At 48.1% G+C, this 20,677-nt stretch overlaps 2 protein-coding genes across 6 annotated transcripts; one reads left to right on the forward strand and one right to left on the reverse strand.

Moving 5' to 3' along the window:
• Window positions 1-1,064: 1,064 nt before the first annotated feature.
• Window positions 1,065-8,992, reverse strand: LOC119145894 (vigilin-like). Its single transcript, XM_037382683.1, is given in 15 exon segments — window positions 1,065-1,245; window positions 1,247-1,272; window positions 1,571-1,702; window positions 1,868-1,943; window positions 2,268-2,345; window positions 2,347-2,375; window positions 2,636-2,740; window positions 3,042-3,181; window positions 4,112-4,190; window positions 4,642-4,746; window positions 5,307-5,414; window positions 5,629-5,835; window positions 6,682-6,897; window positions 7,371-7,577; window positions 8,702-8,992. Coding segments are annotated over 15 exon segments (1,980 nt in total).
• Window positions 8,993-9,210: 218 nt separating this feature from the next.
• Window positions 9,211-12,968, forward strand: LOC119145950 (glutamine-rich protein 2-like). 5 transcript variants are annotated; one of them, XM_037382809.1, is made up of 4 exons: window positions 9,211-9,377; window positions 11,779-11,932; window positions 12,107-12,197; window positions 12,320-12,968. In XM_037382809.1, the coding sequence occupies exons 1-4, from the start codon at window positions 9,325-9,327 to the stop codon at window positions 12,337-12,339; spliced, it is 318 nt and encodes a 105-aa protein (XP_037238706.1). In that variant the 5' UTR covers window positions 9,211-9,324; the 3' UTR covers window positions 12,340-12,968. The 5 variants fall into 5 exon arrangements, 4 of the variants coding, with proteins under 4 accessions (XP_037238706.1, XP_037238705.1, XP_037238703.1 ...); XM_037382808.1 differs by having other exon boundaries at window positions 12,107-12,968; XM_037382806.1 differs by lacking the exon at window positions 9,211-9,377 and having other exon boundaries at window positions 11,611-11,932; window positions 12,107-12,481; window positions 12,829-12,968.
• Window positions 12,969-20,677: the final 7,709 nt, after the last annotated feature.

Below are 20,677 nucleotides of genomic sequence, written 5' to 3' on the forward strand. Positions count from 1 at the left end.
GACTGAAAATCTTGTAAGCTTGTCACTCTCTGGGGAGGTGACCCAACGCTGCTGGACCGATTAAAACATGCAAACCTAGAGTAACCCGTAAGAGTTCGAGTCTCTTCTTTTACAATCACACTCGCCGGGCAGCCCTCAGCCACGCAGGCAGTATGTTACAAGGTACTGTGCACTTACATACAACTCTAGGAACACTGACAGTTTGCGTTAGCACACAAAGTACATGTTTCAATGAACAACTGCCAAAACCCAAGTTCTCATTTTTTCTGGCCCTAAGCAGCATGTTAAGTTTTCAGCTATTCACCTAGAATTACTAGAATATTTTTTACTCACAATTCATAACTAATTTTGAACATGTAACAGGACAACACAGACAAACAAGACACAGAGCGCCATGTCAGTTGTTACATTCTAGGAATTCCCCAAATCTTAAGACACCCTAAATGAAGTTCTCAGCTTCCTAGACCTTAAGACAATCAAATATTCAAAACAAAGAATAAATATAAATACCTTTAATGCTGCGTAGAAGTCCTTGTCCACTTGTGTGAGAAGTCCAGTTGTAGGGGACTCACCAACAGAAGATCTAGTTGAGGGCCCCGAGGGTCCCCAGGCCCCTGGATTCCAGCAGTGGCGGAGAGTTCTCCTGCCTGGCTCGCCAAATTGATGCCAAAATGGCACAGAGTAACTGCTCACAGACCAATTTTGTCTTTAAGCAGCAAAGTTATTTATTTCGTGCAACGTCAGGGAGCTAGCCGATTCGCACCCGACAAACTAGCTCCCAAGTTTTCAGTGAAAAGTTAGGTATTTTATACAGTTTTCCTGAGAGGTTACACAACATCTTTACATACATAGTCATTTGATTTGGACACCCAATCATTCCATTCATAATAGGGGGGGGGATCTAGGTGGAATAGACCTTTCCATTTTCTTTCTTCAACTATTTCCTGACTTGGTCTTCTCTCCTTCAGGTGCCCACCTTATCTTTTCTAATTCAGAGTACATTCCTTTCAACACAAACAGAGCATTGCCATTTATTTATTTATTTATTAAGACCTTGTTCTCTTTCAAAGGTGCAGCAGCTGTTTCTTGGCTTTCTCCACACCCTGGGCTGGGGCCCTGATGGTCACAGTGTCACTGCCAGAGCTCTTGGTGGGGAAGTGGATGTGGACTCCACCACACTCCTCCACGATGGAGCGGATGAAGCAGCCTTTGGCAACAATGAGGGAATTGTGCAGTTTGGAAGGAAGAGACCTCCACCTCTGTGCTGTTGGCCTAAGAGAGGACAGCACCAGCCTCTTGAGTCAAGCTGCAGAAATGTGTTTGCACCCACTTTGCTTACCCTCTCCCACCTTGCTAGGATCTTTATAGATCTGGAAGAAATGCCTGAGCAGAGGGCTTTGAGACTGGCTACTCCTGACAGGAGCAGTCACAAACTTCAGTTTACGAGTCAAGAACTGACTGACACATTTGTCTCCTCCCTGCCCTCACCCATTACAACCACATCTGTATCTGTGTCTTCTAGCAAGATTCTCCAGTCCCTCAACCGCAAAAGGCCAGTTGCTTCACTCACCAGCTCCTTCTGGATGACAAGAATCCTGTGGTGAGCAGCCTCACAGTTTGCTCTCTTGCCTGTGATAACAGTCGTTTCTGAGTTGCTGCTCTTTGCTGGGAGATCAATTTTGGTGTTGCTTTCTTTATGGATCTGCCACAAAGGAAAAAAAGATCTCAGAAATGTCCCATGTCAGAAAAAAAAAAAAGCCCTTGCAGGCCATATTTGACATCACCAATGAGCAGGAGAGCGCATCCAGTGGGATTTTGCTGCAGGCAGTGATCATCACAAGCACTTGAGTTAGGAAAGATAGTTCACCTTCTTGATGTTGGCGCCTCTTTTCTTGTGGAACTGTTTGCAGATGGGGACAGAAATAGAAAAGCTGTTTTCAACCCAAGGGAGAAAGGAAGGGAGAACTGAAGATTACACTGTTGTGGCAAGTGAGGCTTACCTTCAGGAACTCTGATAAACAAGCTTTTGACAATAGGCTTAGACCCCAGGAGGTTCTGAGAGACTTGTAGGAATAAACAAAGGCAAGTACGTTCTCCTATAGCCTTCACATAACAGGTACTACCCCCCACCTCTATTCAGCCGAAACAGCGTTGACAGCTCCCTCCTCTTGAGGTGTTTTAGCTCTACCCAAGCCAGCAGAGCTCTGCTTTGCCCCAGGGTTATCCAGGCATGTAGGAGGGAACAGCAGACAGAAGACCTCCTTACCAGGTCTGCCACTATCTTTTGCATGTACTCTGTGCACTTCACCTCATTTTTGGGACCTCTAAGTTGGACGATGTCACTCGTGTGCAGGGTCTGGGAAGCTGATGATAACCTGCAGGAGGTGGTCATTTACAGTCAATTCAAGCAAATGCAAGAACCCTTGTGTCAGACATGCAAAGGTTGGGGGGATCCTACACATCCCCTTTTCCCATTGAGAAAAGGGGAACCGTGTTAGCGGCCTCTGGCTAAAAGAACCATCTTCTCAGACACTTGCGCTACAGAGCCACTAAAGTTACAACTTCAGTGACAATAGGCCTACTAGCCATGTAGGAAATAACCCCTCTGGATTCCTCATCTCCTAAAAAGCCTTACCTCTGGGAATTTCTCCCAGATTTCCCAGATCCGCTCACCCTTCTGCCCAATGATGGTCCGGTGGAATTTCTGCTCAATGATTAGGTCCGCTGTGCGTTCATTTTCCTGATGGGAACAGAGCTCACACTGAGTGTTCAGCTGGAGAGCCATATACTTTTACTTACCGGTTTGCTGCCCGACAGTTTGCCAGCACTGTCCCTCTTTTCTCTAGACAAAATTCACTCTAGGTTGACAGAGAAGGGCTACCCGAGGGAACAGAGGAAGACATTTGTGAAGAGGAACTTGCACTTGTCATGAGATCCAAGTGCTCGGTGGGCAAGGGGCACACACTTGCACCTGAAGGTTACAAGGGAACACGAGAGCCCAAACCCTGCAGTCTCCCAGACATCACATCCTACCCACTTACCTTACAGGAAGAGAGTTCCAGCAGCTCTTTCTTGGCCTGTGGGACCCCCCGTGGGTCTCCTTCAACTCTGATCAGGTTGCTCTTCTCATTGCCTGGGGGAATGCACACAGACACCTTGTAGAGGTCCTTGATCCTGTTAACTTCAAGGCAAGGACTGTGGTGACGCGGTCTGCTAGGCAAAGACTTACAAGCAAAGCACCTTGATTATCACTGCTCAGAGGCTGCTGAAGAAGTAAACCCACCTCTGAGAAGGGCTCAGTGGGGTAGGGTTGAGACAGGGGAAATTGCCTCTTCACCCTGGAGTTCAGTGAGAGCAGATCTGTGCCATACAAGAACCTGTACAAGTAAATACTGTGGCATCTACAGAGCCAATTGCTCACTTGTCAGAGCGAGGCATGTTTCTTCCCCAAACAGTATCACATTTAGAGCAGAAGGTAACCATTCATTTCTACCCCAGATTCTTTGCTGGGGAAGATGTTGCAGCACAATCAAACCAGTAGACAGCAAGCAAGGCCTTATCATTGGTCATACTCTACTGTCAGTGCTATATCACCTTCCTCCAGAGATCAGACCACACTGCTTCATCTTCCCCACCCCCCAATCCACAGGGCTATTTAACCACTTAGTGGGAACCAGCTACACCTGCACATCATCCGTGTCAATCAACCCACTGCCTCTGAGGCAAGGCCACAGCTGCATGTTATCAATGCTAATCAACCCACTGCCTTCATTCCTCTACAGAGAGAAGCTCACCAAGCAGATTTCCACCACCCACAGCTGGCTGCTAAAATGTAATTCACACAGAGCAATGCTTAAAAAAAAATAATCAACAAATTTCCTCCAGGACACGTTAAAGCAATTCCGCTACTGTTCAAGCTCCCAAGATACTTTCACACATTAAAGCCATCGCAAGGCCTCATGGCCCATTTCTCTCCTTGTACCACCACCGCTCCAGAAAAGCAGAGGAAATGTGATGAAGACAGCACACTGGGTGAGCTACAGAGCCCCTGATACGATCTACTAAACACAGAGTGTGAGCATGGGAAGGACTAGAAAGGCACTCCACTTACTGTTAGCTCCATTCTTGCCAATGAGGTGTCAGTGGAATTGGTGGTCAGCATTGATTTCTGCGTAATCCATCCGGTTGATCTAAAAAGAATTGTATAGGGCCAGGTAGGGTAGGCCACTGCTTCTGTCTCGTGCCCTAAGTAACTGCCTACTGCCCGTATTGGCACTGACACACCAGCAATCAGCTACAAGCACTTCTCCTGCTCTTAAGCAGAGCACAAGCATTCCTCTGGTTTGAGAAGAGAGCATTGTGCTCATGAAACCTTGAAAAGACTTACTTATATGCCTCTCCAGCTATAACAAAGAGAATCCTTCCTTCTCTGCACCAAAAAAATTTAATGCTGACTTTTCAAGAATGCTATGGATGAGTTTCATAACCAAGGGGTGTCATCCACCTGCCACACAATTTGTCTTCTGCAAGTTCGATTAAGCATGTCAAGACATCATATGGATGCGATAAACCCCTCATCACCTCTGCTCTGTTGCCCCTTCTTCCCCCAGTTTCTTACTGGAACTAGTAACTCCAGCTTACCAGATCCTTGACCATGACTTCAATCTGTTCCTGAGCCACGTGCACATCTTCTGTAGGTCCTTCCAAAGTGATGTTACCCTCTCCTCCAGTGAATTTGATGTGAACCTTGAGATGAAAGACGATGAATCTCTTAAGAATTTTCCAAGATCCAAGCCAGGCCAATGCTGTTGGTCAGGCCTACACCATTGATCCCTGCCACTAAGAGACGCGCTCCTTCCCAAAAAACCCAAACAAAATGCCCACAATTTTATGAGTCAGTAACTTAACAATTTTGGCCATATGGCAGTGCCTAGAGCCCAAGGCTCTGGTGCTGTCTCGGAGTCTGCAAGGGCTTTGGAGAAGTTACTCATCTAGCCTTTATCTAGATACCATCTAACTCACCAGGGAGAAGCCTTGTTGCAGTTGGCATTTCCAGGTATCCTACTACATCAGTTCTCAAAACAGCACCACATAAAGCTTCCTTGGAAGGGCTCAACCCAGGACAATAACATAGGATGAGCAGTGTTTGCAGCAGTAAAAGAGAGGGTTCCCTTTAATAGCAAAAATCTGTGCCATTTCCCCCTGGTTTTACCCATGCTAGAATACATCTCTCTCTTCCGTGACGAGTGATCTGGACTAAACCATTTTCTACACTGGGGGTGCTAAGCTAACCAGCTCATCCATACCTTTGGCATCTGCTGAGTTATTTTGGCCAGGTTCTGCCCTTTCTTTCCAATAATGAAACGATGAAGCCAAGAGGGGGCAGAGACCGAGGAGATGGTAAAACTGTTGGCCTGAGAGACAGAAAAACAGAGAAGCTGTTTGATGGACAAACTGGAAGAGGCCTTCACAACAATTCCGTTTCAATTCCCATGCTGCACCTCCGGTATTGACTTCTAAGCTGCACCTCTAATGGCCCAAGAGAGTCCACCCCCACTACACCTGTCAGTGCTCACAAATGTATCTTCATGGGACCTTCAAAGAAGGCCTAGCCCATCTTGTCAGTACCTTTGCATAGACTTCAGTCAATGCTTGCCCAAGTTTTTCAGGCTCTCCTCGCAGTATCACCATCTCCAAGCTACTGTCAGTGGGTGGGATCTCGACAGAGACTCCAGTCTTCTCCAAGATCTCCTGCAGGGAATTCCCCTTGGGGCCGATGACATACTTGTGCTGGGACTTCTTCACCTCCACTGCAATGGTAGTAGCCTTCTTCTTCTGTAGGGGCAGAGACACTGAGGCATCAATCACAAGGGAGTGGGGAAGGACAAGAGTGAAAGGAAGAGGCACAAGATGCAGTCAAACTCTGCACCCAGCAAAGAGCAAAGCCAAGCTGAGCACAGGGGCTTGGCAGTACCCTAGCACCCCTTGGACCTCTGCCTACAGAAAGCCTTGTGCTCAAAAATTCACAGGGGAAGTACAAAACTAGCATGCTGTGTCAAGCTCCCTGGGACACGACATGGAAGAGACCACAAACGCACACAGGCATGTCATTGTCCCCATCCCCCCTGTTGCACAACAGGGTTCAACTCCCAGCCGTCTCCCAGGCAGTGCTGTAATGCAACACTATGCAGGCTATAAGCTGATTATCCCTGTTGAAATCCAGACTGGTACAAATGCAGACCTAACCACGAGGAAAAACAGCCCAACAGCCCACAACAAGGATATTCACAGCAGCGTTGGCTGTGGGAAATAAACTGGAGTGACATTCACTCTTCAACAACTTCTACTTATGTAGCAACTTTGACACTGTCAGCTGGCCACCACTGTAGACTTCACACTTCTATCCTTCCTTAGTAGCACTGGTGTGAACAAGAGCCAGGGGAGCACTTGGTGGCCTACTAATTCCCACGATACAGAAAAGCGAGAAATCTGTCACCTCCCTGATACTATCTCCCCAGCTCCCACTCTGCCGAGTGAGGAAACAGTAAGATTCGGGGTCATGTACTACAAGGGCTGCTGAGCCAGATGCAACAGAGGGATGCGCAAAAGTAGAACAAGAAGGGAAGAGTGCCTAGGAGCAGGTGCCAGGGGAAGGTGGGAAGCTTTATGGACCATCCATACCTTCTCCTCATAGATCTTCTTAACTCGAGCCACAGCCTGGGCTAGCTGCTCCTTTTCTCCGGTGAAGACTATCTCTGTCTTGTTGACACTGGGTGGAGGAATGTTGATGCATGTCCCTGTGTCCTGCATGAGCTCACTCACCAGCTTGTTGTAACGGCCAGCAATGAAAGGGTGGTACACTTTCTCCATGTCCAGCTGCTCCACAGCATGCTTATCCTGGAAGAGCCCACAACAGACCTTGGTGGGAACTGCCCTCTATATTACAGTCTCTGCCAGGCACAGCTAAGTTCCCAGGGCTGTCTTGCCTGACACTCTGGCCCAAGCAACCTTCTCAGTTTGCGGGCTTGTAGATCTCCACCTCTTTCAATCTACAAATACAGTTGCTGCTACTGCTCCTTATTTACGATATTCACCCCTGTGATCTCCTGCCTTATCTCAGCTGGCACCTAAGACGCTTCACTTCAACTATCAAATGCTTGTTTTGACTTCAGAGATGGACAAAACACAGCACAAGAAGTTGCAGGACATGGCGGTGGTGCTCATACAGCCAGTGGCACAGTATACGTCTCCATTCAGGCTAACATTAGCCATTGACTGTAGCCATGGTGGCTACAAACTTCGACTATACCATGGGGAAGCAAAATAGCTGACCAGCTAATGCCATGAGAGAGATCACAGTACAGAGGTACCTGCTCAGCAGAGATAAGCAGGATCTCGTGCCGGGCCTTCTCAATCCCTTCTTTAGTGCCGCTAATCTTGATCTGGTTGCTGGGGTCATCTGGGTGGGGGATCTGCATTTTGCTTGCAGTTTTGAGCTTCAGGTCCTGCAGCTTCTCACCATTCTTTCCAATGACAAAATGGTGGTGTTCCTTGGGGATGGCAACTGTCGCTGAAGCCTGCAGCAGAAGAACCAAGCATCTGTGAAAAGCCTTGCCTGCACTGGCAGATCCACAGGAACAGAGCCAGGGAAAGCAAGTTAGACGCTGCTCAGTGGTACTACTGAGGAGCAAGCACAACGCCTTCCCAGCACATTCTGTTTGAGGGCTGACACTGTAACAGTGGATCTACAGTGCCTCTATGCCAGGAGTATAAACCCCACCTTTCCCTCAAAACCCTTCTGTTTGCACAGGAGTAGTACTCTGAATTAGCAAAGGCCTTCAGACACAGATGAGGAGGTGCCTATCCTCTAGTGTAAGACACTGCATCAGTACACCAGATAACAACTGAGATGACAGCTCACAGGTGGAGTTTATCTGAACTCTGACATCTGCTGCCAAGGCTACAGAGAACAAGACATACAGTATGACTCCTAGGAAAGAGAAATTCAACACCAGAAACCTACTGCAGGAGGCACGCAGCTAGCAGATGCCTACCACTACTTAAGTGCTAAGGTGTCTTCAAGTGTAGCACATGCTGCTCCTGGGACTGCTTCTAGAAGGCCCCACATGGACTGCATTCACATGGATGTAAGCAGTGGTTACATCTGCAGGGATACTTGTCAAGGCATTGCTTTGTCTGTGTCAATCTGTTTTGCCCTTCACATTCATTGTGGCACTCTCTCTGTGTGTATGTGCGTGTCTGGCTCTTTGGAATGCAGCTGCACGCACATGGGAAGTTCTATTTAGGTTAGCATAGGAGCAGCCCTCCAGGTGCCCACCTCATTCAGATCAACCAGACTTGAAAGGAGAAATCCCACAGTGTTCAGAAGCCTGCTGGCTCTGGCTGCTCCGTAACAGAGTGGGCAAGGAAACCCAAAGCAACTCTGCAGCAGAGATCACCGGGTGGGCAGGGAGGCAGCACTGTCTCTGTCATATAAACTCCCAAATTAGGGCCCTCTGAGTGAGTGCTAAACTCTCATTTTGTGTTGAACTGCATGTGTAAGACTTGTGTGCACAAAGGTGAGGTCAAGCTGACCCCTTGTAAAGTTGTCAAAATTGATGACTGAAGAGATTCCTAATTAAGGGATTCAGCCTTGGGAAGGACGGGAGAGAAAGAAGAGATGGTGAAAAGAGTGGCTCACGTCACTAGTGACATCGCAATGGCACCACGAAGCCCCGCTGGCTGTGGGCATACTCCCTGGATACTGGCCGGCCCCAGCCCGCAGCGGGAGGTTGGCCATCCCACAGCAGCACTGGCCCCGCATCACCACCACCATGTGCCAGCGGGTCTGCTGGGCACTGCCCCCATGCAGGAGACAGGTCAGGAGCGCCCGGACCAGCTGCCAGCGCTGATGGTGCAGTGGCACAGGGGCAGAGGTGCTTCTGGCGTTGACAGTGGCGTTGGTAATGGCACTGGTGCCGGCTGGCCCCATGGCCGAGGGCTGGGAGCAGTGATGGCTGCAGCCGCTCAGCGCTGGTGAGGTGGAGATGTGCTGACACGCAGAGATGGGCTGAAGCGATTGCCATCCTTTGGCCCAAAGGCACTTGCATGCTTCCACTCAATTGCCTGCCTGTGTGTGTGTGTGTTCTACCCATTCTTTAAAAAATTGGCCAGAAAGAAAGGAAAGCATTTATGCACGCTCAACACAAAGTAAAGTTTGGCCTTGTGGCCCCTCTTGAGGCCAACCAACCGGCAGACATCCCCTAAGGATTCTCACAGGAGTCAAAGGCTTCACCATCCCCTCTCTGGAGGAAGAGGAAGTGCATGTTGCTGAAGCGACCACAGAGCATCTGCTCTGCTGTTCAGTGGATGAGCAGGTCAGCGGCAGCATGAGAAATGCTCCCTTGTCCAACATGTGCCAGATTACTCTGAGTTTGCAGGCTCTGGCCAGCAAGTGAAAACCAAAAGCCCAGGAAGGGAGAACTTGGCTGTGCAGGGTGGGGTGACAGCACAAGTGGAAAGAAACGCTAAAAGACAGAAGCAAGAGGCTTCTGGTGGCCAGAAGATTAAAGAAAAAAGGACAGAAAGGTGAAGAATGAAGACAAAAGATAAGCAAGCCCTCAGCAGCATCAGGAGAAATTTTTCCTACTCTTTGCTGGCTGTTTCAGGTGCAGGGCTCACAACATTCACTCTTCCCACTTGGCTTCCCACCACCGCCTAGAGCTGCCCATCACAAGCCAGCCAGAAGCTTTATCAGCATGAGGCTAACCTTCCAGACTTGAATTCTGTGACTGACACCACAACATTGCCATCAAACCCCAACCCAATCCCAAGTAGTGTTTCTTATTTTGGTCGGGGTTTTTCCCAGCTGAGAAAGATCTTTGGGGAGTTTCAACTCCCACGTTCAGTTCCACACTTACTGGTTCTGCTGATTCAGCTCTTCCAGGCTGCTCAGTTCCCCAGACCAAAGGAATCGCTGTATTCATGATTTCAGAGAGGGCTTCCATTTCCTCTGCCTTATAGTCAGCTTTCTTCGTTATCGAGTAATATTCCAGATATAACTGTGCCTTCCAGGCATTCTGTTGTGGAATATGTACCCCACCTTCATTCTGATCAAAAGTTATCTGTGCTCCAGTTCCTTCCATAAGCCTCTTCCCATCAGAGGCAGGGGACATTCTGCCATGGATGATCATTCATGTGTAAAGAAAGGTCTGGGTTCTCAATTTCCTATGGCAGCAATCACTGACATAGACAACTTCCTCGTAGGTCCTTTACAGCTCTTAGCACAGACTCTTGCTCCTGTACCAACTAAGAAAGTCACTGTTTCACTCCCCAGCTTAACTGAAGCCAGGGTTTCAGCTGGGCAGTAAGTATAATTCCTTCAGACCCCTGTTCCCATCAATCTGAATCTTCTGTACCAATCACAGGCAGATCTGCCTCTGCAACAGATGCAGGTGGGGGTATCTCATTAGTTGATTGTTTCCTTAGTCATCTATTTTCCCCGTGTTCTTTTTCCTCTCAAATCACACACTGATCTTTCTCCAGAGGGACTCTAGTCCTTAGATTTCCTCCTCTTTGTCCTCTTCCACGTTCTCGTCCTCTCGGGAAACTCCTTCCTGAGATGAGCTTTGGATTTGGGTAAGTGCCAAAGCTGGGGCATTTTGTTTCTTTTTATTTGCTCTTTTTTTTTTTTCTTTTTCTACCACACAACCCCCCCCAACACCCCCCCCCCCCCCAATTCCTCTCAGTTATTATAAACCTTTTAAGCAGTTTCTAGCAATCGAGTTACAAACATTTCCACACATAGCAGCGACCTTTTTGCATCTTTCTTCTTCTATCTGGAGCTGACTGCCCCACAAACAAAGCAGCGAAAGGCATTTATCCTCGCATCCTCTTCCTGAGCTTTCCCCAACACCATTCTTTTACCTTCAGCAAAAATCTCTCCCTATTACCAGCAACACTGCCCTGAAACCAGAAATTGCACATCCTCTTCTTCATTCTCCCCTTTCAAACTCCTTTTCCCAACACTACAAGCAGAACAACACCAAGGCAATTAATAATTATCTTCCCCTCCATCATTATTAATACATTACCATCAAGTATCATGAGTGTATATTTACTTCTTGTTCCATGATTGTTTCTCAAGGCCAAAAAACCAAACCCACTTATGGGACTTCTTCCCATTGTCCTTTGCATGTACCAAAAGAACATGAACTGCCATGCTGTATTGGAGATTATGCTTCCCTTTCCTAGGCCATTTCTCTTGATCACCTAAGGTATACAAGGGCCACCAGTGATGACAATATTCGGCCCATTTTGTCTGAGTGGGGGGTCACCCCAAAACTTGCTCCAGCATCTTAATAAACAACCCAAAAGAACTCTGAAGAACCAACTCCCTCTAGCAGAATGACCAGATCCCATGTGTACAAAGTTTCAAAATCATAAACACTCAATACCTAAACCAGACCCTGCAAACAAAACTGGACAGAGGCAAAATCCAGCAAACAAAGTCCAACAAAGTTTCACCTGAGCGTGAGGCAAAATCTGGGCTCTGGGCATCCGCGTAACAGCATATGGATTGGACAATTGTGCGCTTCAAATATCCTGGGGGGACTCTGACCCGCAAGGCGATACGACTTCTTTGTAAGCGACCTCAGTGTTTATGACCAATGTCGCTATTATCCCAGAGAGCTGTCACGGAGATTCATAGGTGTCATAGGGTGAAGCACGGGGTGCCACGGTGCCAGGCGCCAAACATCACCGTGCCCCATCCCACAGGGAGCAGATGCCTGAACACCGGCACCCCAGCATGCCGCTGCAGTGCGGCGGACGGCACACTCTCACTACCCTGCTGCAGCACTGGCCCAGCCTCCAGCCTCAACCACCCAGCACCCCGCGGCTGCACCAGCCCCACACCCAGCTGCCCATCCAGGTAGGGATGACAAAGGTAGGGACATGGTGGGGGTGATCAAGGCGGGGAGGGAGATGCTGAGCATTGGGAGGTAGGCGAGTCTCAGTTTCTGCAGGGAGAGCTGGGTGTGGGAGGGTTGCCTGGGGATGCTGAATTCAGCCCCATGTGTCAGCCAGGCTGCTCTCTCCCTCCCAGCACAATGACGAGGTGGAGCTGTTGGGCCAGGACGGCTGCACCTACAGGGGCCGACGGGACAGGCAGCTTCCTCTGCTCGTGGGCAAGGAGGGTACGGCCAGGGTACACTTGGGGATGGGATCCAGCAACAGCCAAGGGGACGTCATTGTGGGCAGGGCACCTCTGGGGTGCCAGTGTTCCCCCTGGCTCCCCCCAGCCTATCTCCCGCTGCAGTTTCCTGCCAGGATCCCTGATGGATAAGGCCAAGATCAGCAGAGGGACGTGCTGGACACCGGCTGCCTGCTCTCGCAGCCCTGCAGGGCGGGACCTCGTGCAGCCAGCTGGGTATGGCCCTGTCAGGGCACTGCGGAGGAGAGGGCACCCTTCTGTAAGCCGGTGGGTGGGGGTGAGCAAGGGTCGGTGCCCCCAGCCGGGCAGGGTGGGAGGGGGTCTGGAGTGGGATGGGGAGGGGTGAAACAGGATGGAGGGGGAGGGCTGGCAGATGGGGCAGCTGGTCCCCACGTTGGAGCTGTAGCAAGGTGGGGAGCTATGGCAGGGCAGCCCTGGCCAGTGTGGGACTGCAGCCTGTCTGCTTCAGGGTGGGGGCCAGGACCCCGTTTTGGGGTGTCTCTGGCCGGGCAGGTGCCCCTGCTGCCTGCCCCGTCCTGGGCTGGCAGAGCTGCCCGCAGCCAGCACCCGCCCTGGAGGCTGCAGGGGGGCTAAGCCCTGATTCTCGGCCCCAGGTACTGCCAGGCCAGCCTCATGCCATGGGCAGCTCTGCCAGGCACCACCAGGACTCCTCGTCCAGCCCCTTCGGAGTGACTCCAGCACCACGGCAGCTGAGCGGGACTGGGGGTCCCTTGCCAAACCCCCACCACGCCGGCCACCGAGCAGGAAGTTAGGCATCTCCAGCCGTCAGCAATAAAGGATGACGGGCAGCCAAGCGCCTGTGTGGCCTGAGTGGGGTGGCTCTGCGTCGGGAACTTCTCATCATGCATAAGGGCGGCTGGCAGCACGCCTCGTTCTGCAGCCATGTGTCACCAGAGGAGCTGCTGGAAATGGCCCCTGTGCAATCCCCTCCTGCTGCCTAAACTCCTGAATTTCCAAACTGATCTCATTAACAGGGATATGCTGGCGGTTTGGGTCAGGCTGGGCCACCCTCTCATGTGGTTAGTTCTCAAGTGCCCACCATCTCAAGTCATCAGAACTGATGACTGAAAGGACTTCTCACCAAGGGAGTCAATCTGGGGAAGGAACAAATAACGATAAGAATACCATTACATAAACGACGCAGAAAGAAGTCTCCAAGTGAAAATGTTCTGGCTGCAAGAGGAGACGAGGCGATAAGATGTTGCAGTTACTAATTTGCTCTAGAAGCATGAAACTGGTAACCAGTTTTGTGCCTTGTTGGGAGAAGGGTTTGCCGGAGTCAAGAAATTACTCAATATGAGTTATGCATCTTGCTCAACTTTATTAGCTTCTAACACTACTTATATAGACTCGATACACATGCATATTCCCAAAGCAAAAATATAATTGGTTATTAGTCCCTAAGCACGCGCTGTTCTCACACCCCTAATTATCATGACTAAAAATAAGCATTCTATCCATGCAGCTATTTGTGTTGCTATGTTTCAGCCTTGCGGTTTGCTACTCCCTTTATTCCCATTTAACTCCCTATCTCCCTTGGCCTTGCACCTGCCTTCCCAACAGCTGTAGCTTGTTACAGCCAGGGCCTGTTAGCACAACAAAGTTACTTGGTCTCAGGATTCAAGAATAGCTCAAGGCTATTTTCTTGTTAACTTCAGCACAATTCTAATTACAGGCCTATTCTAATACCAGGCCTGGATTGTGCAGATCTTCAGGGATTCTATGGCCACGCTTCTGCAGCTATTCTTCTACAATTCCCCCTTTTTATTTTTGCACAAGCCAGGCCTGACTGGTTATGTTAAAAACTACTCTCTTTAAACAAGAAAAAGCACATCTAAAAACTAAAAGCATTACAATAATGATTATAATAAAGCGTATTCCTTCCATCAATAATGTCTTTAACCAACCTGTTATCCCCAGTCCTCTCAATCATTCATCGAAGGGTTTATCATCAGCAAGAATATGCTTCATGTTTCCCTGCAGTTGTGACAACTTATTGTGGATAGATATGGAATGATCAGAAAGGTTCATACAACACATCCCTTCAAAATCCTCACAACCCTGTCCATGTGCTAATAACAAAAAATCTACTGCAGCTCTATTTTGTAATGTAGCATGCCTAACACTATCTATATCAAGCAATAACGAACTTAAAATCTGTGATGTAAGATTAAATTTTTTCTCTCCCCAACACGCTAACCTTTGTATATTCTTAGCATTTAATGCAGTCATTGCTCCTGGCATAAATAGTGGAGGCTAAGACATTTGCTGTTACAGACTGCAAATCGACTCGGTCATTACATGTTTCATCAAAGGTGCGCAGTGCCCTCTGTGATCTATGAAATTGTGGAGGCATTTTCAATAAGTCTTTCATATGTGGAGCAAAGAAAGTCAAACGCCCTAAATAACATGGTCCACCGACAGGATACAAAGGAATCCCTGGCCACGCTCTATCCCCACATATCAAAAAGGCTCCTGGTGGCAACTGATAACCCCCTGATACATTTACATGAAAGCTTCCAGTTTTCAATTCACCCCAAATAGGTGAACCAGTTAGATTTTGAAATCCTGTATAAAACCCCCGTTCACCTTGGCGTGCTAGCCACAACCGCCACGGGTCACCAAACCAAATTACTCCAGTGCCATCTACAGGTTGAAGTGGTGGTACCGTGTTGCCGCATTCTGACATTCCCGCTGCAGTTACATTAACATATTTAACGGGCACAATGCCACCCAATAGGTCTAACTCCTGCAACGGTAAATGATGTGGCTGATTTAAATTCTCAATAACAGTTTTCTGCCACGCTGCATTACGCATAGAAGGCCAAACGAATTGCCCATTCGGACTCAGACATGTTTCCCTTTCATTGGAAGTCAGATTCACAGTTGCAACATTCCAAAAACTATCAAGATCTCTTTCATTCTCCTGCAAGGGAATACCAATTAAACAAGTTCTAAAGTGGTTGTCTGCTTGTTGCAGACTTAAACAGCAGTCTGTTACCCCTGTAATATTTGCCCATGTCACCCATATGTTTGTCCTAGGCAAGATGTTAAAAATACCTTGGCCAACAGGTAAAATATTCATTAAGACCATAAACCAAGTCCACCATTTGAGCATGTCTAATCCTACAAAAATGTTACTTTCTGTGAGCTCTCCTTGCCCACTCATTCTGGGCCTTCCTCCACTTATTGGCAGGGACAGCATATTGTCGAGGTATAAAAATTTTTTCACCACACTCCCTACTTATAATTTTAGTCTGGCGTTGCAGCCTGAGGCTGTCCAAATATCTGCAAACCCGCCACTGCCACTGTGCTCGATTCGCGTTTTCAGTAGCTTCAAACAGGGCAAACAGATCTCGGGCAAACCGGTGGTTTCCTCTAATCCATTCTCGCAATTCCCACAAAGGATTCCTCTCTCTAACTTTCCATTTACATTGTAAACACCCTAAGTCCATTTGCAAGGTATATTCAGAGACCCACCATTCAAGTTCACATAAGCCACAAAGTAATAGAACCCAGCCACATTCCCTTCGTCCACAATCACAGGCATTTAGGGAATAGTACAGAGCTTTGTTCTCTAGTTCCACCCGTAGTTGGTCACATGCATCCCTTGGGGAGGCCCAAACTATCCTCTTCTGTAACAGTAGCGATGCCTCCAATGCCAGGGGCTGTGTGGCCAGTTGCCACCGATGTAGCTCCTGCTGGCGAGCTTCTGGTTCCAGTTTTATGACTACTGGTATCAGCACGTGTCCACTTACTGGGTACCTGTCGCGACGGAGGGAAGACACAGTCGCTCAATATGAGTGATCAGCAGACTTCGTTTATTGTACCTTACAGTCACCTTTTATGCCTTGTTATAATTAGCTCATACATATTACAAAAGTTAAGCTCATTATTGGTTAGTTGCCTAAATACCAAGCCCGCCCCTAGTTTCTCTTCTGTAGTTTTCTGTTCCCACCTGCAACATTCTTTTCCCACCGAAATCTTCCTGTTACTGTGTAACAAGGACAGCCAAAGACAGTGTATTTTGCTTTAGTTCAGATAAGCTGAGAGCGACGTGCATTTTTGTCCAGCCAGCTGGACTATGTCTATGTGACCCTTTTCAGCTAGCCAGTTATCCACAGGTACCCACACTGGACCTGTAGGGGTGGAAACACACATATAACCTCGACCATTGAACAAAACAGGGGCAGGACTTTCCATTCCCCTGACCGCGGATTTCGATAATAGACAGATAATTCAGTTCTTGGGGCTCCAGTATTTACACAAGTAGCATGAATGATAGCTGGGGGCTCTGAGTCGTCTCCAAACACACACAAGTGATTGAGAACAAACAAGGTTCTGTGTAGGTGCTCCTTTGGGTCTGTAATGGCCACAAATTTCTGCAGATAATCCTTCAATGTTCTGTTTGTTCTTTCGACGATGGCTTGTCCCGTGGGAGAATGAGATATTCCAGTCTTATGCTGTACTCCCCACGTGATAAGAAATTTCCGCACGACTTGACTGACATAGGCAGGACCATTGTCCGTCTTAATCTGTTCTGGGACTCCCATGACAGAAAAACAGGCTGTTAGATGTTTACACACATGCAAGGCTCTTTCTCCAGGTTGTAGTTTCCCAAATAAATTTTGAATAGGTGTCTACTGTGACATGTACATATTTCAACCTGCCAAACTCAGGAACATGAGTGACATCCATCTGCCAGACCTCTAATGCCCTCAGACCTCGGGGATTGACCCCCATCCCTAGGCCAGGGCCATGGTGACTGCCCTGCGGGCAACTCCTAACAATACCCTGTGCCTCAGCATGTGTTAGTCGAAATTGTCTTTTTAATCCCTTAGCATTTTGATGGAACTGAGTGTGGGAGATTCGTGCGGCTTCAAATTGATTGATGGGTGCAGTTCGTGTCAGGCTAACCAATTGATCTGCTCTGTGATTACCTCCTCCTAAGCCTTCCTGCCATTTGTGGCTTCTGATATGGATGATACAATATGGCGCAGTCCTCTGCTTTGTAGCTCTTTGAAGTTGTTGGAATAACTCATTTAGTCGTGGGTTTGCTACTTCTTTCAAAAGTGAATCCTCTATCCTTTGAGCTACTCCTGCCACATAGAGTGAATCGGTGACAATATTCAGTGCCACCGTGCGCAATTTTGCCATAGCCCAACAAACTGCAAGCAGCTCCAAAGTCTGTAAATTATCTTTAGGGAGGGCAACAATAATGTGTTGCTGCCATAATTCCTTTTCCTTCCAGACCACAGCAGCCCTTCGACTAGCCTTGCCTGCATCTGTGAATGCTGTAAGACCATCCTGAAGTGGAACAGATGAATGCTTAGGCATTTCCATCCATGAATACGTTCTCAAAAAGTGGATATCTTTCCCCTTTAGTTGTTCTCGTGATATCTGTCCAGTATATCCTAAGAGTGCCAATTGTAGAGCAGCAGAGTTTCGCAAGGCCCATTCTAGGTCTGCTCCCTTCATTGGCAGGTGAATACTAAATGGTTCTTCCCCTGAAATAGCTAGCATCCTATCATGACCTTTTCAAATGACTTCGCCCATTGCTTCCATACGAGTCTGAACTGTTTTCTTAGGTTGAAGGGATAAAAATATCCATTCCAAGACATGGAAGAGGTCATCTCCCCCTTTTTTCTTTTGCCACTGCATGATAACAGCAAAAACAGAGACAGGGCGAGAAATCACCAGTAGTCAGAGGAGGAGGGTAATGTCTCATCGAGCTGCCCATCGCGCTGATACTAGGTGTCCAAGATGTTGTATACATTTCTCTTGTTCATTAGTGAGGTGAATGGATTTAGCTGCATCTGTGCCTTGTAAAAGAAGCTGTAGGGGAGCTAAATCTTCATTGGTAATACCCAGAAGGGGACGTATCCATTGCAAATCCCCCAGCAGCATCTGCGCATCAGTAAAGGTTTTGATCTCAGTGGTAATGGTGGTTTTCTGTGGCGTTATGATGCTGTCATTAATCTTCCATCCCAGGTATTTGAATGGAGATTGCTGTTGAACCTTTTCTGGTGCTACTTGTAATCCTGCTTGTCCAAGTGTTTGCATAAGTTGTTGTAGGTTCTGTTCCGTAAAGGGTTGCGGTTGAGCTACTAAAATATCATCCATATAACGATAAATGAGAGCATGCGGCCACCGTCGACGTAATGCTGCAGCAACGAAAAGTTGACACATGGTGGGGCTATTGCGCATTCCCTGTGGAAGGACTTCGTGGCAAGGTGAAGGCGAAGCGCGGTGTATCTGCTGGATGTAATAATGGTATGGTAAAGAAACAGTCCTTCAGGTCTACAATTAATAAGGCCCAATCTTTAGGTATCATAGTAGGAGTTGGTAATCCGGGCTGGAGCGCTCCCATAGCTTGCATTTGTTCATTCACCTTGCGTAAATCATGAAGTAAGTGAAACTTTCCAGACTTTCTTGGTATAACAAAGATGGGGGTGTTCCAAAGGCTGGTTGATGGCTTAATATGGTGAGCATTTAGTTGTTCTTGTACCAGCTCATGCGCTATCTGCAGCTTCTCCTTTTGTAGCGGCCACTGCTCCACCCAGACAGGCTCATCTGTAATCCAGGTGAGTTTTAGGATGGGAGGCTGCCCTGCAGAGGCTGCCAGAAAACCGTACCTGGGGTAGTTAACACTACTCCCAATTGAGTCATTATTTCGTGGCCAATGAGGGCAGAAATGCCATCTGGTAAAGGTAAGATCATTACATGTGCTGATGCTATTTTGTCTTCCACTTGAATAATGATTGGCTCTGTGCTAGTATGTGGCAGTGAGATGCCTCCGATGCCGCTGACTCCTCCTGTGGCCGGTCTAGTAGGCCAATGTTTAGGCCACAGCTGTCGGGTGATGATAGTCACATCAGCTCCTGTGTCAAAGAGTGCAATAAAGGTACAAGATTCATTTCCTCTTAGTAATGTGACTCTAGCTTCTGGCTGGTTGTTCATTGACATAGTGAAGCATACAAGTTCATCTGTAGATCGTTTTTATTCCCATGATTTGGTAAAGAGTCACGAGGTGGCGCACATACTCTATCTGTGAAATTTTGCAGGGGAACTAATTGAGCAATTTAGCTTCCCTGTGGTATGTGGAGAGGTGTATATAATGTGTAAGCCACGATAACAATCTGTCCTGTATAATCAGCATCAATTAGCCCCGGTATTACAAAGATACCCTTTAGTCCAGCTGAAGATCGGCCTATTAATAAAGCTCCACATTGTCGACACGAGGAGCGTATCAGGCCAAAGGCTGTGGATGGAATCTTGTGGATGGTGTTGTGTCAAACAGAGTGACATCTACTGCTGTCGCCAAGTTGATTCCCAAGCTACCCTGGGTTGCTGGGAGGCCGGGCCCTGGGTTGACGGGACCACTTTTGTCTTCACGCGGCCGCCGTTCGTGCTCTGTTTGCGTTTTCCCGATCGCCAACAGACTTTAGAAGCATGAGAATTAATTGTCACACCATACAGACACCGAGCAGTTACGGCGTTGATGACCTTTCCCACCACAGCGGAAACAAGGTCCGAGATAACTTTTTTGTTTGGCTCGTGGTCATACTGCAGGTTTGAGGACAGCTGCCAGTGCCTGGGTATGGGTTTGCATGGCTGTAACAGTGGAACTTACAGCATCAGAGACAAAGGTGGCTTGCTGGGCAGTTGCGCTGTTTACCATTCGTTCCAGCATTTCCTCCACCGGAGCTGTTTGGGGAAAGGTGGACAGAATCATCTTGGCCCTTGGATTAGCATTTTCAAAAGCTAGCATCTGGAGCCTTTGTACTTTAAGATCCTCCATCATACTGTGGTTTTGGTCCAAGGCTTACACTAGCCGGTTCACAAAACTGTCAAATGGTTCCGTTGCTCCCTGTTTGACTGTTATAAAGGAAGGGGCCTTTCGTTCTGATGGGACAAGTGTCAGGGCTTGTTTTGCAGCCAGGGCGCAGGCATTATGCATTTCCATGGAAAACGTTAATTGTACCTTAGGGTCCGCATAAATGTCACGACCTAACAGCATGTCCTCTTTACCATCACAGAGGGGATGCCCCTGGGCCCTGGGCAGGATCAAAACCTTATGCACTTGTCATTCCCATTCCTTTTCAAAAAGCAAATACTGTGCTGGTGTAAGAAGCAATCTGGCTAGTGAAGTACAGTCACTGGGTGTCATGATTTCAGAGTCAAACAAATAATTCAGCAAGTGTTTGACCAGTTCTGATTGCAAACCATATTGTATAACAGCTTGTTGTAGCTGCTGCATAAACTTCCAATCAAAAGGTTTCCACGCTGCGGCTGCTGAACCATCTGGTAAAGTGGTGGTCCGCACCACACATGCAACAGCAGAAGCAGCCTGCCCCTCTCCCTCCAATATAGTGTCTCATATAACCCTAGACCAACAACTCTGGGAAGCGGCAGGCTGGAGGATAACGCCTTCCTGGGTCA

The sequence above is a fragment of the Falco rusticolus genome, chromosome 4, assembly GCF_015220075.1.
Source record: "Falco rusticolus isolate bFalRus1 chromosome 4, bFalRus1.pri, whole genome shotgun sequence".
Classification (NCBI taxonomy): Eukaryota; Metazoa; Chordata; class Aves; order Falconiformes; family Falconidae; genus Falco; species Falco rusticolus.

Coding starts and splice junctions, on each gene's coding strand:
- LOC119145950 (XM_037382806.1), top strand. CDS start 11,670: ATGTCGCTATTATCCCAGAGAGCTGTCACGGAGATTCATAGGTGTCAT. Junction 11,933..12,106: donor ACACCCAGCTGCCCATCCAG/GTAGGGATGACA, acceptor TCTCCCTCCCAG/CACAATGACGAGGTGGAGCT. Junction 12,482..12,828: donor GGGCACCCTTCTGTAAGCCG/GTGGGTGGGGGT, acceptor TCTCGGCCCCAG/GTACTGCCAGGCCAGCCTCA.